We start from the raw sequence: 26,320 nt of genomic DNA on the forward strand, positions 1-26,320 counted from the left end.
ATGCAGCCTGCAAGCAAGCTCCTGAGTCTCACCCTCCTTGTTCTGATGGGCACTGAACTCACCCAAGTAGGTTTATAAACGCCATTTTCAGCGCACATCTCAGGCTAATTAGGCAGATATGCTCAAAATAAGCCGGTTTCGTGTATTATCATAAAGTCAGATTAATCTATTGGGCAGCAGATAACGGAATGGACTAATATGATTAAACCTCATTTAGAAGAAAAAAATCACAGTGGGGATTCTCTTTTCTAGAGCTTTATCCCACATGGCTAGAGGATTTTTTTTTTTTTAAATAGTAACTTCTAGTGGGATATAGGCTTTATTGTAGATGATTAAGAATGTCTTTACAGAGTAGTTGACAGTTTTAGTATTTGAAGATAAATGCATCTTGGTAGCAGTGAATACTAGTGTGTGTGAGACAGTGATCATCGGTATCATTTTATCATTCCTATTGAAGATAAAACACTCCAGGGCTTGTGCAGTGTATTCCCATTATCCACACACTGTGATTGTCTCTGACACTCTACAATCTCACTTTGAAGACAAAAAATAGCGAGTAAATAGCTTTTTCCACACTCCACATTGATGCCTGCTCTTCAGTAGTTTTTTCTTGCGTCTTGACATTAAATCCCTGTTGGTGAGTTAATCAAACGGTAAAAGCTATACTGAATGGACAAGGTCATTAGTATTAATGTACAGAAAATGACTATTGCAAATGTAATTAATTTTGCCTCTTTTCTATATTCTCCAAGAAACAAGGCTTGATTAAATTTATTTGTTTTTTGTCTTTCTTGGGGCGTTTTATTTTACCTTAATAGGCTACTACAAGTTTTAAAACATGTTAAAATGTTGTAATTCATTATATGCTGTAGGCTAATTGAGAATTTTTGGATGATTCGTATAACAAAATCAGTCATCTGAAACTAAATGCCCTGTGATCTGTAATCTGTCCAAAATTATGAACCACTAAAAAGGAGAGAGAGAAAGAGAGATCCTGTCTGATTTAATAAAAAAAATCAGGTTGACAGAAATATATGTTGTTTCCTCCCTATTATGTAAACTATATGGCATTAGACACACATCATATTATAGCATGCTAATAATATCATAAGTTAAAAATTATTTTAGACAGCATCTTTAATCAACCTTAAGTAGTTTCACATTCAGTTTTATAAAATTACTTCAAATTGTTCTTAAAGCTGACTGACCTGCACAGGAAGAAAACTTCTCATGTGTAAATCAGTGATTGATCACATATTTCTCTTCATACATTTGTGCAGGTGAAAACAAGTGTTGCTAACCAAAATCTGTCTGTGAGTGCTAATTTGTCACAGGTTCATTTAGAACGTGTCTATGGTGTATTTGTGCATAAAACATTAATAATAATAATATGATGCATGATTGGGAAGGGGGTGTTGAAGGTTTGCTAGGAACTTTTGTCCAGGAGAAAAATGTTAAACTGAGAAGGAAACCCACTGCCCTCTGTTGGCTAAATAATACCATGACATCCTGAGAGATAACCTGTGTCAATTCAGCTATCCTATTAAAAATCCTCTGTTCAGAAGTGACTCATAAATAGCACTCATAAAGCACTCCGTTTTAGGCTGTGCATAAGTGAGTTATCTTTTTAATCAAACATCTGTTGATATTTCAGAGTTTAATGAAATGCTTAGAGAGCATTAACAATCATAGCTACTAGAGAACATAAATAATGGTGGGTAGCCTACTGTGCATTGCACGCGGTAGAGAGAGCCTGTAGATGGCTGCAATATTACACCGATGAGCCGCAACACAGCGCGCGAATTATTCAATGACAAATAGATCATTTTCGTCTCGCGTAACGTAAAAATGCAAAAATTGTATCGTCTACACCAGCACCTTTAACCGTCCGTCTATGACAAAACGGTAGATAGGCTACTAATGTATGTACTAATGTAACAATGTATTAAAAACTTTTTCATCTAAAAAAAAAAAAAACTCAATACTGACCTGGTAGGCCTATAGGCAACACCTTTTCTTACTTTCCGAAAAACTTTTTTTTTTTTTTTTTTTTTTTTACTTAATAAAACATAAAATAAAACCTTTTTTTAAGGTTTATGACTTAATAAAACATCGCTTACTGTTTTAAAGGCAATTCGAGAGCGAAGTAGGCTACTCTGACTATTAAAACCTGTTTTAACTATTGCTGCCAGCGTGGGAATTGTGAGAGTAATGAAAAAAACTTTGTACGTGTTTATTGATTTATATATCCGTGCGTCAAGCGCCTGGAGGAGGTTTGTGATATTTATGAATATTTCACCAGTAGGCTATAGCGGGTGGGCGGAGGCACGGAACCAATGAGATGAGATGGTCTGCTGAACCTCCGTCATTATTCGCGTGAAGAGAGAAGACAGAACAGCACTCTTCTCAGAAACCGAGAGAGCTCGAGTAATTATAAAGTTCAGTATAGGATAGCGCGAGTAGAAATGCCCGAGATGAATTCATTTACGCTGGGTGCTTTACAGAAGCACATCACCTCTGTCAGAAGCGCAGGTTACAGTTTTCTCCTGGAATGTGTATAATGAAGGTTACTGGGAAAGAGGAGAGCAGAGATGTCGGTGCCTTTGCTGAAGATTGGAGTAGTGCTCAGCACGATGGCGATGATCACCAACTGGATGTCGCAAACCTTGCCCTCTCTAGTAGGTCTGAATAGCACCAAATTAAGCGTGGCACCTCCGGGTGTGCCGGACCGGATCACTGGCGTGAGTTTCCTTATTCTCTTCACGAGCTGTGAAAAACACTGAATTATTTATACCTTATAAATTATACTATTTAAATAATGTAAGTTAGAAAATGGAAAAATTATGTTGTTCATACACAGTAGCCTACTCTAAAAACATCCATTCCGACTCCGGAATATAAGCCCAGGCTAGATATTTTTTCAATGCACCATGTTAATATTATGTTTTAATGTTCTGTGCCGTTTTGGTTACATAGTATTATTTTAAGTACCTTGGAGTACCTATCATAGTATATAAATATGATAATTATTTAGCAGGCTACAGATTGAAGTCCCATTATAGTATCAGAGGCAGTGTAACGGTTTTAAGTGTTTGCCTGTCTCTTGTGTTGGTGGAATTTTGCTATAGCCAAAAAAAAAAGTAAGACCTCAATTATTCATTGGAACTGCATGACTTTAAGTGGACCTATTCCTCGTTTATGTCTCTGCATGATTCATGTAGTGTAGCAACACAAAAGGTGGCAAATAATATGGACTCATTTTTTGACATTGAACTTTTGCAAAGGAAAGCAAAAATGCATTATCGTTAGTTCAGTGTTTCTTGTATAAGACATCCTGTATTTATCAGTCGGTGTTCGTTTATGGGATGAGGTAGCAGGAACCAGCTGGTTGGAGTCGAGCAGTGACAGCGTGTGAATTCATTTTAATAGATATCCAATACTGTACAGATTTTCCAATGGCCAAAAACCTTTGTCTTCTCAGGTTTAAATGGTGCGATCAGGTGAAAATGTGTCTCAGCTGGGAGAGTATTGACTTTGAGTATGTTTATAGTCTTGAGTAATTTTTATTAGTCACCTGCTATCTTGCAAGTCCTGTGTTGAAATCTATGCTAATTAAATCAGTTGTTTGTGAGCAAGGGAATTGTACCATATTTTTCTTTCTTATGTAATATATGCCTCCACTATTTTGGTATTGTGATAAACTCTGTACTCAAAGAATAAAGAGATTAGATTTTATTATAATCTGAATTCAGCATTACAATGGCAGCAGATTTGCAAAGATGTTCCTTCAATTTAATAAAAAGTGCTTTCTGTCTGCACTGGTTATGAATATGGATTATTCATTAGATTACTCAGGATTAGGACAAGACATACGGAAACGCTCACTCTTCCAGATGGCTCTTTTATGTAAAGCCACTGGGTCATAAAATCCCCTTCGAGAAAAGACCATTTCACATCAAAACACCAACTATGAAAATCCTTAAAACAAAAAAACTGTGTTTTGTCAGTATATATTAACCACTAATACACTGCTCTGCTCCTGATGGACAAGGAGAAACAAAATGTGAGAAAGGGAAATAAAATAATACAGAAATTAAATACTGTAGCTTGGCTTGAAGAAAAAAATGAAATAATAATAATTATAATGATATATGTATATATATATATATATATATATATATATATATATATATATATATATATATATATATACACACACACAGGATACAGTATATAAAATAACTATATATATATATATATATAATAAATATATTATTATGATCATATATAATAAGTAATTATTTTGTAGTAAAGTAGTTTAAAAACTAAAATAATATTATGTATGTATGTATTATGTATAATATGTAAACTTTATAAAAAAAATTGTATATGGTGCAACACATTACTGATTTGTTTTTCATTTTCATTTTATTCTGATGAAACTCATGCTGCCAAGATTATCACAAGTCATCCTTAAAATTACAAAACCCCTGTCTATATCATCCAGCTAAATAGTGTTACCTTAGTGACATGTTTACTTCAGCAGAATTCACAAAAGCAACATTTCATAAACCATAGGCAACCAAACGTTTAAATTCACGGGACATTAAAAAACAATCCATAAATGGGATTGATTATTGCAATGTAAAACTTGCACTGGCATGACAGTTTCCATCAGCTGGCCAGAAACTCTATCACTCTGACCCTTGTGTAGGGTTCAGGAAATTAACCTTCCCAAAGACTGCAGTGGGAGAAAGAAGTAAACTGTTACAAAGCTGTTTCCCATAAAGCACATCCCGATCAGTCACTGACCTTTATTCCTCTTCGTTTTTGTCCTTTGCCCAGGTGCTGCCAGCTAACCCAGAGGAGTCGTGGCAGGTGTACAGCTCGGCTCAAGACAGTGAGGGCAGGTGTGTGTGCACTGTTGTGGCTCCTCAGCAGACCATGTGTTCACGGGATGCCAGGACCAAACAACTGAGACAGCTCCTGGAAAAAGTAACCTTTAAAACTAATCCACACAAAGACCTACTGACAGAATACACTGCTCACTGAATGCCTTTCATAGTTCTGATCACCCAGCACATGGCTTATTATTCTTCTCTTATGTTCTCTCTCTCAGGTCCAGAATATGACACAGTCCATCCAGAATCTTGACCAGAGGACCCAGAAAGACCTGCAGTATGTGCAAAGAATGGAGGTGCAGTTGAGAGGCCTGGAATCCAAGTTCAAACAGGTGGAGGAAAGCCACAAGCAGAATATCGGCAAACAATACAAGGTGTGTACAAATACATTTGCTCATCCAGATCAGTGTGGTTATTCCACTATCAATGTCATTTTCATTTGTGACCGCATACAGTGTGTCTCATTTACCAAAAGGTTAACTCGCTTATTTAATTCAGCTCCCAATACTGGCCTTTAACATTACAAACATTACAAATCAATCTGTGAGAAAATAGCATATTCATTTTCAAGCCAAGTGAGCTCAGTATATTTGTTACAAATGATTTTGTCCTCCTGAATTGACACCACAGACATTTTCCCTACAAGAAGTGAATTACAAAATATGATTCATTTTGGCGACATAGCATCTTTTCCATCTTAGCTATTGTTAGCTGTCTGACATCAATTGCATCTGCATGCTAATGAGGCCGTTTCTAGTTTTCTAAATGGAGGCGCAGTGATTTTGTTGCACGTTGCAATTTGTAGTGTGTGTATTGAGCTCCCATAGTGGCATAGATTTTATAGATCAGTCTAGCACAGTCTCTTAGTTCCTTCGGCATCATCTGGCCCTTCAGAGTCGTTTAAATAAAATAGTGTATTGAACTTTTTTTTCTAGTCAAACTGAAAGTTATGGTCAAGAACGTGGCACCTCTTGTTCATTTGTCAAGTAAGAAAACTACTCAAAACATTTTATGGCTTGACCTTTAAACATTTATTACGTGAAGGCATCAAATATTTGGATGCAATCGCTGGAAAAGTAATCTTATACACCATCATATGATCTTTATACCCACATGGGAGTCCATATGGTGCATGTTTTCAGAAGTTCAGGTATACACAGAGCATATACAAACATGGCATTTCAGCAGAGGTAAGAATACATATGAAGAGTTTATTTGCAAAAACAGATAACGCCTTTTTTAAATAAAAAAAAAACGACATGTTTTTTATTATGTTATCATTTTTTGATTGTGTTTTATTGCGTTAGTTAGCTGGGGGTTTTTTAGGTTTTTTTTTTACCTAGTCAAAATAATCCAATGTCCCACAGTTTCCACAGAAATATTAAGATGCACTGTTTTCAACACTGAAAATAAAAATAAATGTATCTTGAGCACCAAATCAGTATATTAGAATGATTTCATACAGGATGATTTCTCATGTGACACTAAAGACTGGAATAATTTAGCTTTGCCAACATAATTTTTTTTATTTTAAATTGTAATAATAATTGTAATTCATTCCCTCATATTAGCACATCGTGGCTATGTTGTACTAGTTTAATTAAATCAAAATGAGGGAACAAATAAGTATATTGTGGCCACACTTGAGCTAAAATGACAGAAGGGGATAGTAAAATGAGGGAACAAATTCTTAATGTTTTTGGCCATGATGAATATATTTTTGTCTGCATGTCATGTGCTGAGCTCCGTACATAATAGATTTCTTCCAAAAATAAAAAAGAATCTTACTGTCCCCAAACTTTTAAACGGGAGCGTATGTATAGTTTTAATAACTTGCTATTAGTATTATGTTCTTTATTCATCTATGTCCAGATTTATGTGCAGAAACCATCGTGATTATTTGCACTTTTACAAATAATTTCAAGCATATTTTTGTGTGTTCATTCTGTAGCTCATCCTATCAAGTTATTTTTCAAATAAAATGTTCCATCATTTCTGTACAAACAGCTGTATCTGTGAAAATGTGTGTGTTAGAAAGGCTAGCGAGTTAGTTATTCAACCAAATTTCATTTTCTTGCTTGCAGGGCTAACTTTATGAATTAAATCAAAGCTGCAGAGACTGAAGAACAAGTTCAATCCCATTGTAATCCTCAACTGGTCAACTGATTGCATCATTCAGTTTATTTTAAATACAAAGCACCTTTTGAATTCTGTTCACAGTCTTTTTGTGCATGCCACTATTGCAGCCTTCCTTGAGTAAATTTTCTTATGTTATGACATATCCATGTCAATAATTCAGATTTGTTTATGCACATTTGGATATTTTGAAACAAGGGAAACTATTGTTGTATGTGAAGCATGTAACCCTCGACACCTTGCATTTTAAACATTGAAAAATAAAGAGTTTTTTCAAATTTTTGCTGGTGTACTGAGAACTTGCTTTATGCCATGTTGAACTCTACATCTATTTGCTAGGCACACTCGGAAATTATGATAGAGTAGGCAGAGAGGGCAAGTGTAGGGCAAGACAGGTGTTTGGACGCAATCGTTGCACGCATGCCTACTGAACCAAGCCTATTTTAACCTTTCAGGCCATAAAAGCGAAAATGGAGGAACTTAGGCCAATGATACCAGTGTTGGAGGAATACAAGGCCGATGCAAAATTGGTAATGCAGTTTAAAGAGGAAGTCAAGAATCTGACATCAGTGCTAAGTGAACTGCAGGAGGAGATCGGGGCCTTTGACTACGAGGAGCTTCACAACAGGGTGTCTAATCTTGAGGAGAGGCTTCGTGCATGCATGCAAAAATTAGGTAGGATGAGTTTGAGCACAAACACAAACAACCATTATATTTCTTTTCAAAATATTATATACGACAGGGCACATGAAGATCTTTTTCTGATATAACACACACTTTAGTATGCAAGAAAATTATATAATTTTTTAGTTCACATTTTTTGAGTCACAGAAAAGGCCAGAAAAAGCCACTATGAAAATATATTGGTGCAACTTTTACTCAGTTATATTAGGGGATTAAAGACTGCACAAATAAAGGTACACTTCACATTTTTTTTGTCTAATTAAAAGAATAATTCACCCAAAAATAAAAACTTACTGACAATTTACATACCCTCAGCCCACCCAAGATGTAGATGGGGTTATTTCTTAATCAAATTTAGCATTTCCTCACTTGCTTACCAAAGGATCCTCTACAGTGAATGGGTGCCGTCAGAAAGAGAGTCCAAACAACTGATAAAAAACAATATATTCACAAGTAATCCACCGACTTTAATATCTTGCGAAGTGACCAGCTGCATATTTGTAAGAAACAAACCCATCATCAAGGTGTTTACACTTTAAACCGTTGCTTCTGGACAAAATATGAGTCCGTAATCCATAAAGATGTTTCCTCTAGTGAAAAAGTCCATCCTGTTGTCCTCTGATATCAAAATCCACCAACATGCTTGTTTAGAACTGTTTTCCCTTAAAATGGTGCTTCAGACAAATTTTTTAAAGGGGTCATCGGATGCAAAATTTACTTTACAATTTTGTTTGAACATAACTTTGTGTTGGAAGTGTGTGTACACATTCATCCTATAATGATAAAAATCCACCCAGTGTTTTTTTTTAAAATCCCTATTTCCTTTCTCAAATCAGACTGTTCTGAAATTCCTGTCAGAATGACGTAGTTCTGCACAGACCGCTCCCACAATAGTTGATTGACAAGGTCATCTTACCTTAGACCCGCGCTGAGTGAGCTGAGAGCGGTCCGCCATTGTGTCGACTCCGATTAAGCGATTGAGGTGTTTTGTTGTTGGATGTAATAATGAACATAGCAGTCATCATTTACTCCCGACATCTGAGCCACTGAAGAGGATTAACGTTACTTTCGTTTTTAAAGTGAATGTGCCGATCCCGATCTGCCTAAATGCGTATATTTTCACGCGAATCATTCTTGATCCAGCTTCATCTACAGAAGTGAGTATAAGGGTTTTTATGAATCTTTACAAATCGCCTTTCCTAATAATGTGGTAGTTAGCCAGTTTCACAGCTGAAGTTTACAGTCTGCTCGTCACCCCACAGAAGAGAGGGGCGGGGTCAGCAGAGTTCATTAGAATTTAAAGCGACATGGACTATAAAACAGCTTGCTGAAAACATAGCTGATTTTGACAGGGTAAGGAAGGTGTTTTTTACTCTACCATTGAGAAATATTAACCAAAGTATGTTATAGACTTTTCATTAAGACCCTAAAGAATCATATCAACTTGTGGAAAATGGGCATCCGATGAACTGGAGAAGGCAATATTATGGATAAAGGACTTTTGAACAATTTGTTTATTAAAAACACACAGCTTTTTACTTAAGACATTAATTGATGGACTGGGGTCAGGTGAATTACTGTGATGTTTTTACCAGCTGCTTAGACTCTCATTTTGACAGCACCCATTCAATGCAGAGGATCCATTTGTGAGCAAGTGTTGTAATGCTAAATTTATCCAAATCTCTTCCAATGAAGAAACAAACTCATCTACATCGTAAATCATAATTTTTTAGCAAATGTAATTTTTTTGGTGAACTATTCCTTTAAAAAAAAAAAACATGTTCACAGCACATATAAAATAGCTAATAAAGTGTAGCCTCAGTGTTTATTGAAAATGCAAATTCAAGGATGCTTCGCATTACACACATTAGTCTCGACTCAATGAATGACGATTGAGCAAAATACAAAACACTGTAATTTATTGTGCTGCTTGGAGGCATTAGCATGCTGAATTTAAACAACACAACATATCCCTGTCATTTTCCCTGTTTGAAATGCTGTATCTCAGCATAGCTAATCTGATACAGATAGTAGCACCAGATTCAGATATTGCCTTATTCTGAAGTGAGGAATGGATCTCATATGGATGTTAGACACAGACGTGACTAATGAGAAGCTGCTGTGCTGTTCTCTCCTCTAACAAATGCCTTTGGGTCCACCTGAGCCATGGCATGAATTCATAGCGACTTTACAGGTTAATTAAATAACATTATCAAAATTCAGTATGACAAGACACAGTGTCTGACACATCTCTGATTTACAAACAAATCCTGCGTTGAATGAAGATTGTACGATTTTATCCAAAAGCAAAATGTACATTTTCACAGAAATCTTAATAACCATTCATACATTGAAATATAGGTCAGAAGCTCTGTGTAACAATAGAGAATTGCTCTTGCTTCTTTTTGGAGCATTTATTTTAGATTCAGACGAATAACAGATTTAGTACGCATGCATAATGCAAATGCAGCCTTACTTTGATTGATTAAAGGAGGACACCATGCTGGGTTTTGGTGCTTAACAATAAATACTAAAAAAGAGCTGCAGTTTTAAGTTTTCCACTGAGCCAAAAGCTACATGCAGTGATAAAGAGAGACATCTAAATATGATCATGGGATTCTTTTGAAAGATTACTGCTCACAATATAGTAATCTCCTGGCTGCATGAATTTCTAATGCTGCATTTCGCAAGGGAGTTAAATCACTGGATGGGAAAAAACACTGATAATTTGTTCACCAGAATAAATAACGTGGACTTCATTGTTAATATTACATTCATAGTTAATAGGGTTTTGAAGGAAGCCTGAACCAATTATTTTGTGATTGTTGCCCATAAAATTTCAAGCCGTTTCAGCAGTATCCTGTGATGTGCCACAATTTTTGTCCAGTTATTCTATAATTATTATGCCTGCAATGTATATGAGCCCATATTTCATTTAAAGGCTTCGTGTAAAATTTGTACTTTAACAAAATAATTTAACACAACATAGGACTATTTTAGGTAGTGAAAATGCAGTAAGCAGTTGTACACTTTCCATTATATTATATTATATTATATTATATTATATTATATTATATTATATTAAGGTTCAAAAGTTGGGTTTGTTGCATTTTTTTCTATTATCAATGTTGAAAACGTCTCGGTTACGTATGTAACCCTCGTTCCCTGAAGAAGGGAACGGAGACGTCACGTCGGTGACCGACGAATTGGGATCTCGTTTAGAGACACCAATCCCCTACGAGAGTATCTAAACAAGCCAATGCATATTGGCATGCGATTATTGCATCCAGCTGCCACTAATCACAACGTGAGTATAAGTAGGCAGCGGGTGCAGCACATATTCAGGTTTTCGCTGAGGAGCCGAGCCGGAGACCCGGCCGCTCAGCGGTGGTACAGCAGCCGTGAAGAATTCCTTCTTCAGGGAACGAGGGTTACATACATAACCGAGACATTCCCTATCAGTCGGTCACTCCGAGTCACGTCGGTGACCGACGAATTGGGATCCCTACCAAAGGGCCACGGATACTGCCCTTTCCAGTGTCCTGTGGAAGCCTCCTGAGCCCCTATTTTTGGCGCAGGTCAGGGCTAGCACAGAAGACCAGCTACTGTTGCCATGGCACTACCCACTCAGTAAGACTGGATAACACTGGGAAAAAACATACCCGTTCCAGTTGGAACCGGACGCTACGGAAGCTCGCCCTTCCCGAAGGAGGTTCGGAGCAATTACGCATATGATCAACCTTTAGGCGCCTATGGAAAATTTGAGGAAATTGTACCTCATGGAAATTGGCAGAAGACCTGCCGGGGAAACACGGGCTCTCAGGCTATACCGTGGACTATACACATATGGGATCCAACTAGGCCTTTCATATGGAACCCAGCCCTCTACCGGTTCTCATGGATTCAACGAGGGAGGGCCTGGCGTCAGACGCTCCGCCACGTCTGACTGCCGAGGGGACGGAGGAACTCAACAGGTTCTACAGTACGGACTCTCTGGAGCAGTTTTAGCAAGCCGACCCAAAAACGGAGCCTCTCAGTGCTTCTACCCATTTGAGGAGAGAACACAGGAGGAAACCGGTTCCACACGAAGGCCATAGAACCTAGCAAACATGTTAGGGGTCGCCCAGCCCGCAGCTCTACAAATATCTGCCAGCAAGGCGCCACGAGCCAACGCCCAGGAGGATGCAACAGCTCTAGTAGAGTGAGCTCTCAACCTGAACGGGCAGGGCACACCCTGTACCTGATAAGCCAGGGTGATGGCGTCCACTATCCAGTGGGCCATCCTCTGCTTGGAGACGGCCTTCCCCTTCTGCCGGCCTCCGTGACAGACAAAGAGCTGGTCTGAGGGCCTGAAGCTTTGTGCATCTCAACGCTCGGACGGGACAAAGCAAAGCAAAGGCTGGGTCTGCCTCCTCAGAGGGCAGCGCTTGCAGGCTCACCACCTTGTCCCTGATGGGAGTAGTGGGAACCTTGGGCACATAGCCAGGCCAGGGCCTCAGGATTACCTGGGAGTCAGCCGGCCCAAACTCTAGGTACGAATCGTCGACCGAAAATGCGTGCAGGTCCCCTACCCTCTTGATGGAGGCCAATGCAAGCAGGAGCAGAGTCTTCATTGAAATAAACTGCAGCTCAAATGACTGCAAAGGCTCAAATGGGGCCTGCTGTAGTGCTTCGAGCACTAGAGACAGGTCCCAAGAGGGTATAGAGGGGGGCCGTGGAGGATTTAACCTTCTTGCCCCCCTAAGGAACCTGATGGCCAAGTCATGCTTACTCACCGACTTCCCTTCCACGGGGTCGTGGTTGGCAGCAATCACAGCCACATAGACTTTAAGGGTGGAGGGAGACAGCCTTCGCTCCAACCCCTGCTGCAAAAAGGAAAGCACGACTCTGATCGGGCACTTCCGGGGGTCTACTCGGTGAGAAGAACACCACTCGACGAACAGATGTACCGCTAGCAACTCTAGGCAATTGATGTGCCAGTGCAGTTGGGGGCCCGTCCAAACCCCCGACACTGCAAGCCCGTTGAACGTGGCGCCCCAGCCGGTGGTGGAGGCATCCGTGAAAACCACAGCATGCCTGGAGACCTGTTCCAGGGGCACTCCTGCCCGCAGAAACGAAAGGTCTGACCACGGGGTGAGGGTTCGGCGGCAGGCCGGTGTGACTGCCACGCCCACCTCAGGACTCGGCCATGGAGCCAGTGTTGAAGCGGTCTCATATGAAGCAGTCCCAGCGGCGTGACTGCCGCTGCAGCTGCCATATGCCCCAAGAGCCTCTGAAATTGTTTCAGTGGGGCCGCTGTCCTGCTCTTGAACGTATTCAAGCAGTTCAACAACGACTGAGCACGTTCCTGCGTGAGGCGTGCTGTCTGACTGACCGAATCCAACTCCATACTGAGAAAAGAGATCCTCTAAGTCGGGGAGAGTTTGCTCTTTTCCCAGTTGACTCGAAGGCCCAACTGGCTGAGGTGTGAGAGCACCAAATCCCTGTGTTCGCACAACTGGTCCTGAGACTGAGCCAGTATGAGCCAGTCATCGAGGTAGTTGAGAATACGAACGCCCTGTTCTCTCATGGGAACTAGGGCTGCCTCCACAACTTTCGTGAAGACACGGGGCGACAGGGACAGCCCGAAGGGCAGGACCTTGTACTGATATGCCCGTCCTTCGAACGCAAACCGCAGGAATGGCCTGTGGCGCGGAAGGATCGACACATGGAAGTACGCGTCCTTCAGGTCGATCACTGCAAACCAATCTCGGGGACGGACGCACCCAAAGATGCGTTTCTGCTTGAGCATCTTGAACGGAAGCTTGTGAAGGGCCTGGTTTAAGAGACGCAGATCCAAGATCGGTCTCAACCCACCGCCTTTCTTGGGTACAATGAAGTAGGGGCTGTAGAACCCCGACCTCATATCGGCTGGAGGGACCGGCTCTATCGCATCCTTCGCCAGGAGGACTGCGATCTCTGCGCGCAAGACAGGAGCATCTATCGTTTTCACTGAAGTGAAGTGGACGCCCCTGAACTTGGGAGGATGCCGGGCAGACTGGCGGAGCCAACGAGACAGACTGGGAAGCCCTAACCAGGCCCCCAGAAACCGTACAAGTGGCACCAGCGGAACCACCAACGTACCTGCGGCGGGGCAGCGGGGGCAGCGAGGAGGAACGCAGGAACCATGCTCAGGCGTCTCTTTGCCGGTCCGAAGCAGGGTCAGCGTGTGTGGAACACCAACCTGCGTTTTGGCAGAGGGTGCGTGGGTAGTACGGTTGACCGCACTCCCGAACCGCCCACAGCTGCTCACTGGCGAGAGAGGTGGGAGAGTGTGAATCAAGACTGACTCGTCCACAACTCCCCGTCCCCTCGGGGGACCCAGAGATAGAGGAAACTGCTCTTTTGTCGAGTTTTTGGATGGGGAAAAAAGAAACTAAAGATTCTCCGCCCGGCCCTCCTCCGGGGGAGGAAGTGGTGCGTTCACCATCTCCCGAAGAGCATCCTCCTACATCTCCGGGTCGCCCGTCTCAGGACCGCTGCTCTTACGCTTGCCACCAGGTTTGGCGGGGGCCTGGACGGGCGGGGCGGCTGCCCTGCGGTCGGCTCCACGGTGCTGCTTTGCTTGAGGCTGCTGCGCGGGAGCGGGGGGCAGCGGCAGGGGGCCGCCCTCGGCGACGAGAAGACTGAGGCGCTGCCACCGGCAGCCGGGTGGAGGGAGCAGTTGCACGCCGGGGCAGGATGTACCTGATGGCCTCAGTCTGCCTCTGTGAAGTGGAGAACTGCTGGGCAAAGCTCTCCACCACGTTGCCGAAAAGGCCGGTCTGGGACACAGGGGCATTCAAGAATTGTGTCTTTTCAGTGTCCCTCATGTCAGCCAGACACAGCCAGAGATGGCGTTCTTGGACCACCATAGTGGACATCGCACGGCCCAGAGACCACGCCGTAACCTTCGTCCGTGGCGGTACGAAGTTCTCTGAGAACTTCTGGGTCGTGGCCACCCTCGTGCAGGTCTCTCAGTGCCTTGGCCTGATGAAACTGCAACAACGCCATAGCGTGTAGGGCGGAAGCAGCTTCACCACAGGCCGTATACGCACTGCCAGTCAGGGCCGACGAGTGCCTACAGGGGAGCAACGGATTCCCACGCCAAGTGGTAGCGGCATTTGGACACAATTGCATCGCAACCGACCGCTCCACCGGTGGGACACCCGCATCAAGGGTGGTGAGGGAGGACGAGCCACCAGATCGGTTTCGGGCAATGAAAGGTGCCGTCCATGATCTAGTGAGCTCATCATGCACTTCCGGGAAGAAAGAGAACCAGCGCGAGCCACCCCAAGAAACCAATCGTCCAACCTAGAGGGTTCGGGACGCGGTGGAGGATTCCACTCAAGACCGACCCTTTCGGCGGCCCGGGCAAGCATAGCCACCATCTCTGGATCCGTATCCTGAATCACTGGCCGCCCAGAAGGTGGCAGCGGTGCCGAATCATCATCTCCAGAGAGGTCTGACTCGCCCTCCGATGCAGCGATCGACATCTGGTCGTCGAGGGGAGCACCAAAGGATACAGCTGGTACTCCATGCGAGGGTCCAGCATGTTCCCTCGGCAGCTCCACAGGCTGCGAAGTGCCGGCGGAAGGAGGAGCCCTCCTCGGAGGGGAATTCCTCACCATCACCGTAAGACCAGTCCGGCCACTGTCAGAAGTAGTGGTCCCCCGGCTGCCGCCAAGAGGAGCTCTAGATCTAGGCAGAGGCACGGGCACTCCGCCCCTTTGCAGGAAACGGAGTCTGGTGCGCAACTCCGTGACGGTCATTTTCCCGCAGTGGGAGCATGACTCGTCCATGAAAGCCGCCTCAGCGTGATTAGTGCCCAGACACGAGAGGCAACGATCGTGACCATCACCCGGCGCCAGGTAATGACCGCATCCAGAAACGCACGGGTGGAAAGGCATCTTGAAAAAGACGCGTCTTTAAAAAGACGTTCCACCCGTGAATGCTCTTTCAGAGAAAATCACTCTTTTAGTGTGCTGAAGCGCACAGGGGAGATGGCCGCTTTGCAATACAATCAGAGGGTAGTGTAATCCGATGTGTGCAACCCACTCGACAGGAAGGAAACCACCGCCGCTGACGCGCCGTACCACCAGCACAAGAATGCCTCGAAGAGCGCACTGACTTGCAGACACTGTAGGTTGGTCAGGAGCAGAACAACGAACGCTCGGCTCCGAAGCGAAAAGCTGAATATGCGCTGCACCCGCTGCCTAATTATACTCACGCAGTGATTAGTGGCAGCTGGATGCTATAATCGCATGCCAATATGCATTGGCTTGTTTAGATACTCTCGTAGGGGATTGGTCTCTCTAAGTGAGATCCCAATTCGTCTGATAGGGAACAGTTGTTCTTGGTTAATATGTTTGTGAAAACAGTGATACATTTTGAAGATTCTTTGATGCATAAAAAAGTTCAAATTATAAAATGTATTTGATTTAAGCAATTTCAAAGTATTTGCTCTCACTTTGGATCAATTTAATGCATCCTTGCTGCATAAAAGTATTTGCATGGATATTTAAAAAAAAAAAAAAAAAAAAGAATTCTGACCTCAAACTTTTTGAACAACTGTGTATATTATATTTACATGCATTCGTTTACAGACATTTAATTTATTCTAAAATCTTGATTTAAAAAAAGTCAAAGTAAAGAGTTACTCATACATTAATGGAAATATTGAGTTTCTGCTAAGATTCTGTAGCAGATTATTCCGTTAGCACAGTACATTTAGCAAAAGAAAACATGGGATCGGTTGGCAAAATTTAATGCCATGACATTATGTAAATATCTGAGAAAATTACACGAAGCAGCAGCAGTCACACATTAGCGATGTATGGCTGTGAACTCATTGTTGCTTGCTGTATATTTCAACATAATTGCATCAACAGTCAGTGTCATGCACTATAGATCCTAGCTATCAATCCACTGTATATTCAGTTGTACTACTGCTTTGCAATCCTAGAAAATGTTCTCTACTACGTTATCACTTAAATACACTAATAAAACTGCAATTTATCGCCTGTAACAGACTATTCAGATAACATTTGGCCATCGGGTCTGGTGTAAAGACTGACCACCTGTGCCGAGGCAATAATCAGGCTGGTAATTATGTGAATATTATGTGCCATAGAATATCTTTGAATGAAGGTTTTGTCTCCAGAAGTATGTCTGGAACAGAGAATTGGGTGAATAAATTGCAGTTTATTAAATCCCTGGAGGATTATGGAGTTGCACAGGTCAATATTAGCAGATTATGAGAAATCAGAGGTCAGTCTGTTCAAGGGCTTTGCAGTGACTTTAATGTAGGGTAAATAAGTATTATTTGATAGCAGTAATTTTATGCCAAAGCTTCTGAAAATAGATATAGTTTAGTGATTTGTAATTTGAAATGAGTACAATAGAAAATAAATATGAGACATGGGGGGTCAGCTGGTCATGATCACAAAAAAAAACTGTAAACTGTAAAGATGTAAAGCAGAAAGTTCTTATATCAACCTGAAAGGGTTTATTTTGTGACAATGCCTGGCTAACTCACAAAATAAATAAATACAGGAACATGAAATATTGATTTCAGTTTTTTATCATGTGAGAAGAAAGAGCACACAGAGGGAAACGAGAGACTTAAAACCAGCATGGATACCGGTTGCCTGGGACAACTGTCAGATATACAGTTTCATATCATTATGACCGCAGAATTCTGTGATTGACCAATCAGAATCAAGTATTCTGGAAAGCTGTGTAATGACACCAGATAGCCAGGTCAGTGAAATACAAAACAGTTTTTTCTCCAGAATTGGCTCTGGTGTGGTTTTACATAAACCAGCACGATGATCGCATTTCAGCGCCAAGAACAGAATATCGGATAAATATCATGGGAAACAGAGGAGTATCTATAAATGTACATTTCTTTTTAAAAGCAGTTGCTTTGCCCCAGTGGAAAGCCGGAAAAAAAAGAAAGGGAAACCGCATCAGTTCTCCGAAAGACAAAGTGACAGAAAAAGAGAGAAAATGCGGTTCAGAAAGAAGTATAAATGAGAGAAGGACACACTTCCTTGTGTATGAGGACTCTTACAACACTGCAGATGTCTACACAAGTTATGGTCCAGTGCGTCTATCTGACACTGTGTCAAAACAGAGAGTATGAGAGGTTCACTGATGCCTGCAAACTTCTGCCTGAGTGCCTAACACAAGCCAGAATATGACAGGAACTCCAGCGCTTCTCCCATCCACCTCAAACCCATTTACCAGCGCAAAACATTGAAGTTTAACAGCATATCACTCACTCATAAGAAAGCAAATGAGCAGTGTGTTAAAGGAAATGGAAGAATTCACCAGAAATTAAAATAGTCATCATTTACTCACTCTCACATCATTATAAATCCATATTACCTTTTTTCTAAGAGATGTCAGACTGCAATTTTCTATGCAATGAAAGTGAATGGTCACCAGACTACACTCTTAAAAATAAAGGTGCTTAAAAGTCTCTTCACAGCGATGCCATAGGCCCCGTATACACTAGTGCGTTTTCGTTTTAAAACAGCATTTTAGAAAACGATCAGCGGTTACACTGGCGTTTCCGCTTCGTTTCAGAAACGATCTCCGTTTACACTACACAACTGAAAACGCTTGTCACATGACCATTTATGCAGGTACAACCATAGATGTGTATAGGTAGATTCCCTATTATTTAGATGGCGGACGCGTCTGCGTGCTTGGAGCGGTCGAATGGGGAATCTACCCATACATATCTATGGGTACAATAACGAGCATGTTGTTATTGTTTACATGGTCGTCAAGGATACGCAGAGTGAAAGTGGGCAGCCACGCCATCGTTTTCAAAAGTCTCCATTTTGGTCCGTTTACACTGAAACGCAACCCTGGAGTTTTCAAACTAAAACGGGGTCTGCAGCATTTTCAAAAGTCTCAGTTTTCGACCTTGAAAACGCCGGAGTAGTGTAAACGATAGGCGTATCCGTAGCAAAAGTTTTAAAACGAAAACACACTAGTGTAAACGGGGCCATAGAAGAACCATTTATTTCTTATCTTTTTAAAATCTGAACAACCTTCTTTTGCCACAAATAACCTTTTGTGAAACAGAAAGGTTCTTCAGATGTTAAAGGTTCTTCTATGGCAGGGGTGTCAAACTCAGTTCCTGAAGGACCGCAGCCCTGCAGAGTTTAGTTCCAACCCTGCTCCAACACACAAACCATGTAGTTTTCAACTGAGCCTGAATGACTTGATTAGCTGGATCAGGTGTGTTTAATTATGGTTGGAGCTAAACTGTGCAGGGCTGCAGCCCTCCAAGAATTGAGTTTGACACCCCTGTTCTATGGCATTGTGAAGCACCTTTATTTTTAAGAGTGTACTGCAAGTACAGCAGTCAATGACTCTATATTCCGAGTTATTCATGTGGCACATTACAAACAATTATCAGACACATGAGAACAAATGACGTTTGGTATCATTGACTCTAAACCTGGTGTGGCACATCATGAGTGAATAACTTTTTTTTTGTTGTTGTTGTTTTTCACAAAAGGCTCGGGGAAACTTTATAGCACACGAGTCTTACTAATTTTAGGCTGATTTTATTGTACTTGACAGCCCCTAGTCATCATTCACTTTCATTATATGGAAAAGAGCAGCATAAACATTCTTCAGGTTATCTCTTTTTATGTTTTATGGAATAAGAAAGGCGAGCATGAGGGTGAGTAAATGATGCAAAATTATTACAAAAATGTTTGATTTTTATTGTTACCGTGTTTTACTGTTATCAGCTTGTGGGAAGCTGACAGGCATAAGTGATGCTATAACCATAAAGACATCTGGATCAAGATATGGATCCTGGATGACTGATCCGCTGGCCCCTGACGGTGATACGAGGGTGAGTTCATCAAATCTTTACTGTCTTAACTGAATTCCTTTTTGTGTAAAAGAAAAACGGCTTTAATCACTTCACACCCCTCACTTTAATCTCAACTGGTTTTGATTTTTTTTTCTTAGCTAAAATGTCTTTGACTTCGTCTTATCAGCACTCTTTTTGTCCCTGCAGTATATTTTCTTGTAAACATGCCAAGAGTGTGGTCTATTAATGATGCAAATGATAGGTGTAAATCTTGCAAGATTTCATTAGTGTGGCAGCAAAGTCATTCCCAGTAAGAGCTGAATGATGTCTGTTAATTCCTGTGCCAGCCTTTTCCACATATAAATGTTTGTATATTACTGTTGGTTTCATATCTTTGTTTTCAGACATACTTTAGTATTCTGAGCTAAAAAGCAAAATCTTGTACGACTATTTTATTTCCCTGCCTTTGTACAAGCTTTTCCGTCTTTCTCCAATGTCTTGAACAAATTTAACACATCCATCTTGGTTAGATGTCAGTAGCGGGTAAGTTGCTTGACAACTAATCCATGATCCCATCATATATTAATGCAACAACTTCAAAGAGGATGGCTGAAGGTGAAGCGGTGGAGTTTTTAGCTTCTTTGAGATGGATCGATACAGTAGAAAAGCCCAGAAACAGAAAGGCATCTGGCCTACAGATCTGTCTGAGCCTTAAATGATTGATGAGGGGTCAGAGAGTTGCCCTTGCCAGAGGTCTCTGATTGCCTTAGTATTTATTTTAACAGTGAATACACACTTAAAAGGGTCAGACAGTTTAAAAACATGATTGTTTTAATAATTGGATTTTAGGAAGTCAGTTCAGAGCAGGGATAGGATAATAGGCAAGTAAAGAGCAAATTTAATACATCAGTCCTAAAGACTCCAATAGCATGCTGACCTTGACTGTGAAAGAATCAATGACATAAAAGAGCATCCACGATAAGGAAAAGGGGAAAAAATCACATGTGTCAAGTGAATGTCATGTGGTGTAACAATGCTGTAAAAATCAATAGCATATTTTCCTTTGAAAATGTTTGCACACATGTAAATGTTATTTTTAAAAATTATTTTAAATACAGTGGGGCAAATAAGTATTTGATACACTGCCGATTTTTCAAGTTTTCCCACTTACAAAGAATGGAGAGATCTGTAATTTTCATCGTGAATATTACAAAGAAAATCCAGAAAATCACATTGTATGATTTTTGAATAATTAATTTCCATTTTATTGCATGAAATAAGTATTTGATCACCTACCAACCAGCAAGATTTCTGGCTCTCACAGACCTGTTAGTTTCTTTAAGAAACCCTCCTATCCTCCACTCATTACCTGTGTTAATTGCACCTATTTTAACTTGTTACCTGTATAAAAGACACCTGTTCACACACTCAATCAATCAGACTCCAACCTCTCCACTATGGGCAAGACCAAAGAGCTGTCTAAGGACACTAGGGACAAAATTGTAGACCTGCACAAGGCTGGGATGGGCTACAGGACAATAGGCAAACAGCTTGGTGAGAAGGCAACAACTGTTGGCACAATTATTAGAAAATGGAAGAAATTCAAGGTGACTGTCAATCTCCCTCGGACTGGGGCTCCATGCAAGATCTCGCCTCGTGGAGTATCAATGGTCCTGAGAAAGGTGAGGGATCAGCCTAGAACTACACGGGAGGACCTGGTCAATGACCTGAAGAGAGCTGGGACCACAGTCTCAACGGTTACCATTAGTAACACACTACACTGTCTTGGATTAAAATCCTGCAGCGCGCGCAAGGTCCCCCTGCTCAAGCCAGCACCTGTCCAGGCCCGTCTGAAGTTTGCCAAAGACCATCTGGATGATTCAGAAGAGGCATGGGAGAAGGTCATGTGGTCAGATGAGATCAAAATAGAACTTTTTGGTATAATCTCCACTCGCCGTGTTTGGAGGAAGAAGAAGGATGAGTACAATCCCAAGAACACCATCCCAACCGTGAAGCATGGGGGTGGAAACATCATGCTTTGGGGGTGCTTTTCTGCAAAGGGGACAGGACGACTGCACCGTATTGAGGGGAGGATGGATGGGGCCATATATTGCGAGATTTTGGGCAACAACCTCCTTCCCTCAGTAAGAGCATTGAAGATGGTACGTGGCTGGGTCTTCCAGCATGATAATGACCCCAAACACACAGCAAGGGCAACTAAGGAGTGGCTCCGTAAGAAGCATTTCAAGGTCCTGGAGTGGCCTAGCCAGTCTCCAGACCTGAACCCAATAGAAAATCTATGGAGTGAGCTGAAACTCTGTGTTGCCCTGCGACAGCCCCAAAACCTTAAAGATCTGGAGAAGACCTGTATGGAGGAGTGGGCCAAAATCCCTGCTGCAGTGTGTGCAAACCTGGTCAAGAACTACAGGAAACGTCTGACTTCTGTAATTGTAAACAAAGGTTTCTGTACCAAATATTAAGTTCTATTTTTCTATTGTATCAAATACTTTTTTCATGCAATAAAATGGAAATTAATTATTCAAAAATCATACAATGCGATTTTCTGGATTTTTATTTTTTGTATTCTGTGTCTCATAGTTGAGGTGTACCTACGATGAAAATTACAGATCTCTCCATTCTTTGTAAGTGGGAAAACTTGAAAAATCGGCAGTGTATCAAGAGCTGATAAAATGTAAAAACTGTAACTTGAATGCAATGTAAGTCGCTTTGGATAAAAGCGTCTGCTAAATGCATAAATGTAAATGTATCAATTTGCCCCACTGTATACATAAATATAATTTTCAAGGTAAAACCTTTGTAAACAAATATCATGAATTATTCATTAAAAAATATTTAGCATTTTTGGAGAGTCACAACACTTGACATTTTACAACCAGAACTAACTTTGTCTTATCATAATGTAGGTAACATTATCAGATACTTTAAGAGGTTTATTGATCTTGATACAATCAAATTTTGTTTTTTGTTTTTTATTTTGTTCACACCACTTTTATTTGGTGGCCAGAAGATTTTACTATTTTATTAAGCAGTGAAGCAGTTGAATTTTTTATTCTGCAAAATAATAATGAAACTATATAAAATTGCTTAATAAGGTATTCTTTAAGAATTTCATTTTTTTTTTTTTTTTTTTTTTTGTGTATGCCCCCAAAAATATCAAAGGATTTTTATTGTATTTTTTGGGGGGGCAAAAACAAAGACCATCTTTGGTAGCACTTTATTTTACAGTCCTGTTCTATTTGTACATACTACATGGGCAATAACTAGGTACTAATCATGAACCTACCCTTAACCCTGGTGAACCTGCCATAACCTTAACCCATGTAGTTACCTTATATTACCTTATATTTTCTTAGATAAGTACACGTAAGTGCACACACTGTAAAATAAAGTGCAGCCCTGTAAAATACAGTGTATAAACTCTGATGTGCATTCATTTTTCCACCACCAGGTGTGGTACATGGACGGTTACCACAACAACCGCTTTGTCCGGGAATACAAGTCAATGGCCGACTTCATGTATTCGGACAACTTCACCTCACACCGGCTTCCTCACCCCTGGTCGGGCACAGGGCAGGTGGTCTACAACGGCTCCATCTACTTCAATAAGTTCCAAAGCAACACCATCATCAAATTCGACTTCAAGACAGCCACCATCAGCAAGTCCGGTCAGCTGGATTACGCTGGCTACAATAACCGTTACCACTATTCCTGGGGTGGTCACTCCGACATTGACCTAATGGTGGACGAAGGTGGGCTTTGGGCCATCTATGCCACTAATCAAAATGCAGGGAACATTGTCATCAGCAAGATCAACCCACTGACCCTGCAGGTCATCAAAAGCTACACCACCAACCACCCAAAGAGGAGTGCAGGTGAGGCCTTCATGATCTGTGGGACACTTTATGTCACCAACGGATACTCAGGAGGGACAAAGGTCTACTATGCTTTCCATACCAACTCCTCTACTTACGAGTATATCGACATCCCCTTACAGAACAAGTATTCCCATATCTCCATGCTGGATTATAACCCTAGGGACAGAGCTCTTTACGCATGGAACAATGGACACCAGGTGCTGTATAATGTCACCTTGTTCCACGTCATTCGCTCTGAAGAACTCTAAAGTGACATTCTCCATCCCTTTGAGATATACAGTAGCACTGATGGAGTTTAGTACTGAAAAAAAGAGTAATGCCTGATGATTGTTCAATAGAAGACAAAAATGTATCAAAAGTAATAGTTAATGGCAACATAATGAACAGCTGCCAAAAGGTCTTTTTTTCTTTTGTAAGCTCTCCTTAGATAATTGTGTTTCAACTTTCACTGCAAAAAATGTATTAATTAGTATTTTTGTCTTATCGTCCAGTAAAAATATTGAAACATTCTTAAAGGGGACATTGGATGCAAAAATCACTTTTACATGGTGTTTGCATATAAATGTGTCTTAGCAGTGTAAAAATTCATCCATTCATTCCTTTTTTTAATCCCAGAAAAACCTAAACAGTTAATAGTTTTGTTGTTGATGGTAAGAATACACAAAAAACAGAAGAGAGGGGCGGGGTGAGCAGTAACTCATTATCATTTAAAGAGACATGCAGCGAAATGGGTTGCTGTGAACAGAGCTGTTTTTTGACAAGGTAAAGAGTGTTGTTTTACATGACTTTTGAGGATTTTTAACCAAAGTGTGTTACAGACATTTCATGAAGACCCTAAGAGTCATACCAATTTGTGGAAAATGGGCATCTGATGTCCCCTTTAAAACAAGATGAATTTACTTGAGAGGCAAAATAATGTTTTTTGTTGTTAAGCATAAGTAATAAAAAAAAAACTTCTGTTCTTCTAAAATTCTTACATTTATTCTTAAAACACTATATATATGTGTGTGTGTGTGTGTGTATTTTTTCAACATTTTTGCCATATGTTGAAAAAAGCACATAATATCTTTGAACATTCGAAATACTGTAATACTATATGAAAACAAAACCCAATTTTGCTTCAAGTAAATTTGTGTTGTTTTTTTAGTTATATTTAGATATTTTAACTTAAAACAAAAACACTGATTAATTAAAATATTTTTTACTGTGTTCTTAGTACTTGTACAGCTATTACGGACATGATTTAGTTACATAGTAGAGGTCAAAGAAGTGTGACGCAAGAAAGTTGTCATTTAGTTACCCAGTTATGTCCTTTGTATCGAGAGCAATCAAAACTGTTTAACATCAACTAAAGAACCGAAGGCACTGACTGTTTGAGGCACTCTATTAAAGAACTGCAGCGTGTTGTTTTGACTGTATGTAGTTTCTGATTTTCGTAAAGATTTGCATGAACATTTTTAGCACTACGATTCACATGATTGTATTTTTTTTTCTCGCAGTAATATGAACCTTGTATGTGAAAAAGAGATTAGATTAGTGATGGGTTTGCTATTCTTCTTGCCATGTTTCATTTTTACTGTATCTTTTGTGTTCTTTTTTAAATTTGTGTTCATAAAGTGACTCTTAAATAGTAGGATGGATTGTAAGAAAAAGACGTTAATAGTATATATATATATATATAGATATAACTTGCCAGCAAAAAAAGGTATCAAAAGACAATGTGAAAAAATGTATTTACAAGGTATTATTCTTTGACTGTATTTCAAGACAGATCCATGTGTCAGCTGTTAGAAGGAATAGATGGCATCATCTAAAACTGTTACGCTTGCATCCGTGTTGTACTTGCAATGTGATTCATATCAATAAAGCCAGTCTTTATTTTACACTTCTTGCCTAAGGGAAATTAAATCATGTGCCATATGTGTATATCAAATTACAATATCTGAAAATATAGCTCTATATAAATATAGAAAACAATAATCTCCCCATTTGTCTGCATAGAAAAAGATTTTGTGCAGATAATGACCCAACTCCAGCTTCCGGAGCCAAGGGAAATGTCAAATGGGATTGAATAGTCTAAAGGAAAAAATAGGACCAGTCTAAAGGTAGATATCATTACCAGCCTATATTCTTTCTCCATGGCAACGGGGGCAGAAAGTGATGACCTCATCTGTTTGGCTGCAGTGAAAGAGCTGATCCGGAAGCGGTGGGACACGCACTAAAGACAGAGCAACTCATTAGCCCTCAGTTCTTCTCTAAAGGCAGTGTCAAATTGAATTGTCTGGTCTGTCTGCGCTCAGCAAATGCACATTTAATTCAAGCCACCGTGACACTGGCAAACTGCTATTCAGGGAAGAAATCAAGCGCTAAACGTGCTTAGATTTAATGGCATTCCTTTCTTCTTTCATCTCAAGGTAGCCATCAGAGCAGCTAATCTAATTCCCCTCAGCTCATCAGTGCCATGGAGCCACCACATAATTGAGCTTCTCTATGTTGCGTTCTCATCATGATGATCAAGAGTCATCTTCATTCTTTATAATTGTTTATAATGTAATTATTTCACATCAAACATCTTATGCTTGCAGATGCAACAGACAAGGGACGGTTCACCCAAAAATGAATATTCTCATCTGTTTATCATGTCGTGCAGTGTTGTTTTGGACTAAATTATCTACTTTTGTGTTCACAGAAGAAAGGAAATCATATGTAATCATAGAAAATGATGACAGAATTTTCATTTTTGGGTCAACTGTTCCTTTTAATAACATATTGAGCCATATTGCAGTTTTTTAACAGGCGGTTTGGCTGGGTAACGTGGCCCTGTTAGCCCCTGCTGCTAG

At 40.7% G+C, this 26,320-nt stretch overlaps 1 protein-coding gene across 2 annotated transcripts; it reads left to right on the top strand.

Annotated features, from left to right (window-relative positions):
• On the top strand, window positions 1-23,728 carry LOC306871107 (noelin-like; the record flags this gene model as incomplete). 2 transcript variants are annotated; one of them, XM_079418805.1, is made up of 6 exons in its annotated part: window positions 1-66; window positions 4,846-4,995; window positions 5,120-5,275; window positions 7,493-7,712; window positions 19,517-19,623; window positions 23,054-23,728. In XM_079418805.1, 6 exons carry the CDS (start codon window positions 1-3, stop codon window positions 23,726-23,728), a joined length of 1,374 nt encoding a protein of 457 aa, XP_079274931.1. The 2 variants fall into 2 exon arrangements, with proteins under 2 accessions (XP_079274931.1, XP_079274930.1); XM_079418804.1 differs by lacking the exon at window positions 1-66 and adding an exon at window positions 2,592-2,741.
• Between the last annotated feature and the right edge of the window lie 2,592 nt (window positions 23,729-26,320).

Source organism: Barbus barbus, assembly GCF_936440315.1.
Source record: "Barbus barbus genome assembly, chromosome: 6".
NCBI classification, from domain to species: domain Eukaryota; kingdom Metazoa; phylum Chordata; class Actinopteri; order Cypriniformes; family Cyprinidae; genus Barbus; species Barbus barbus.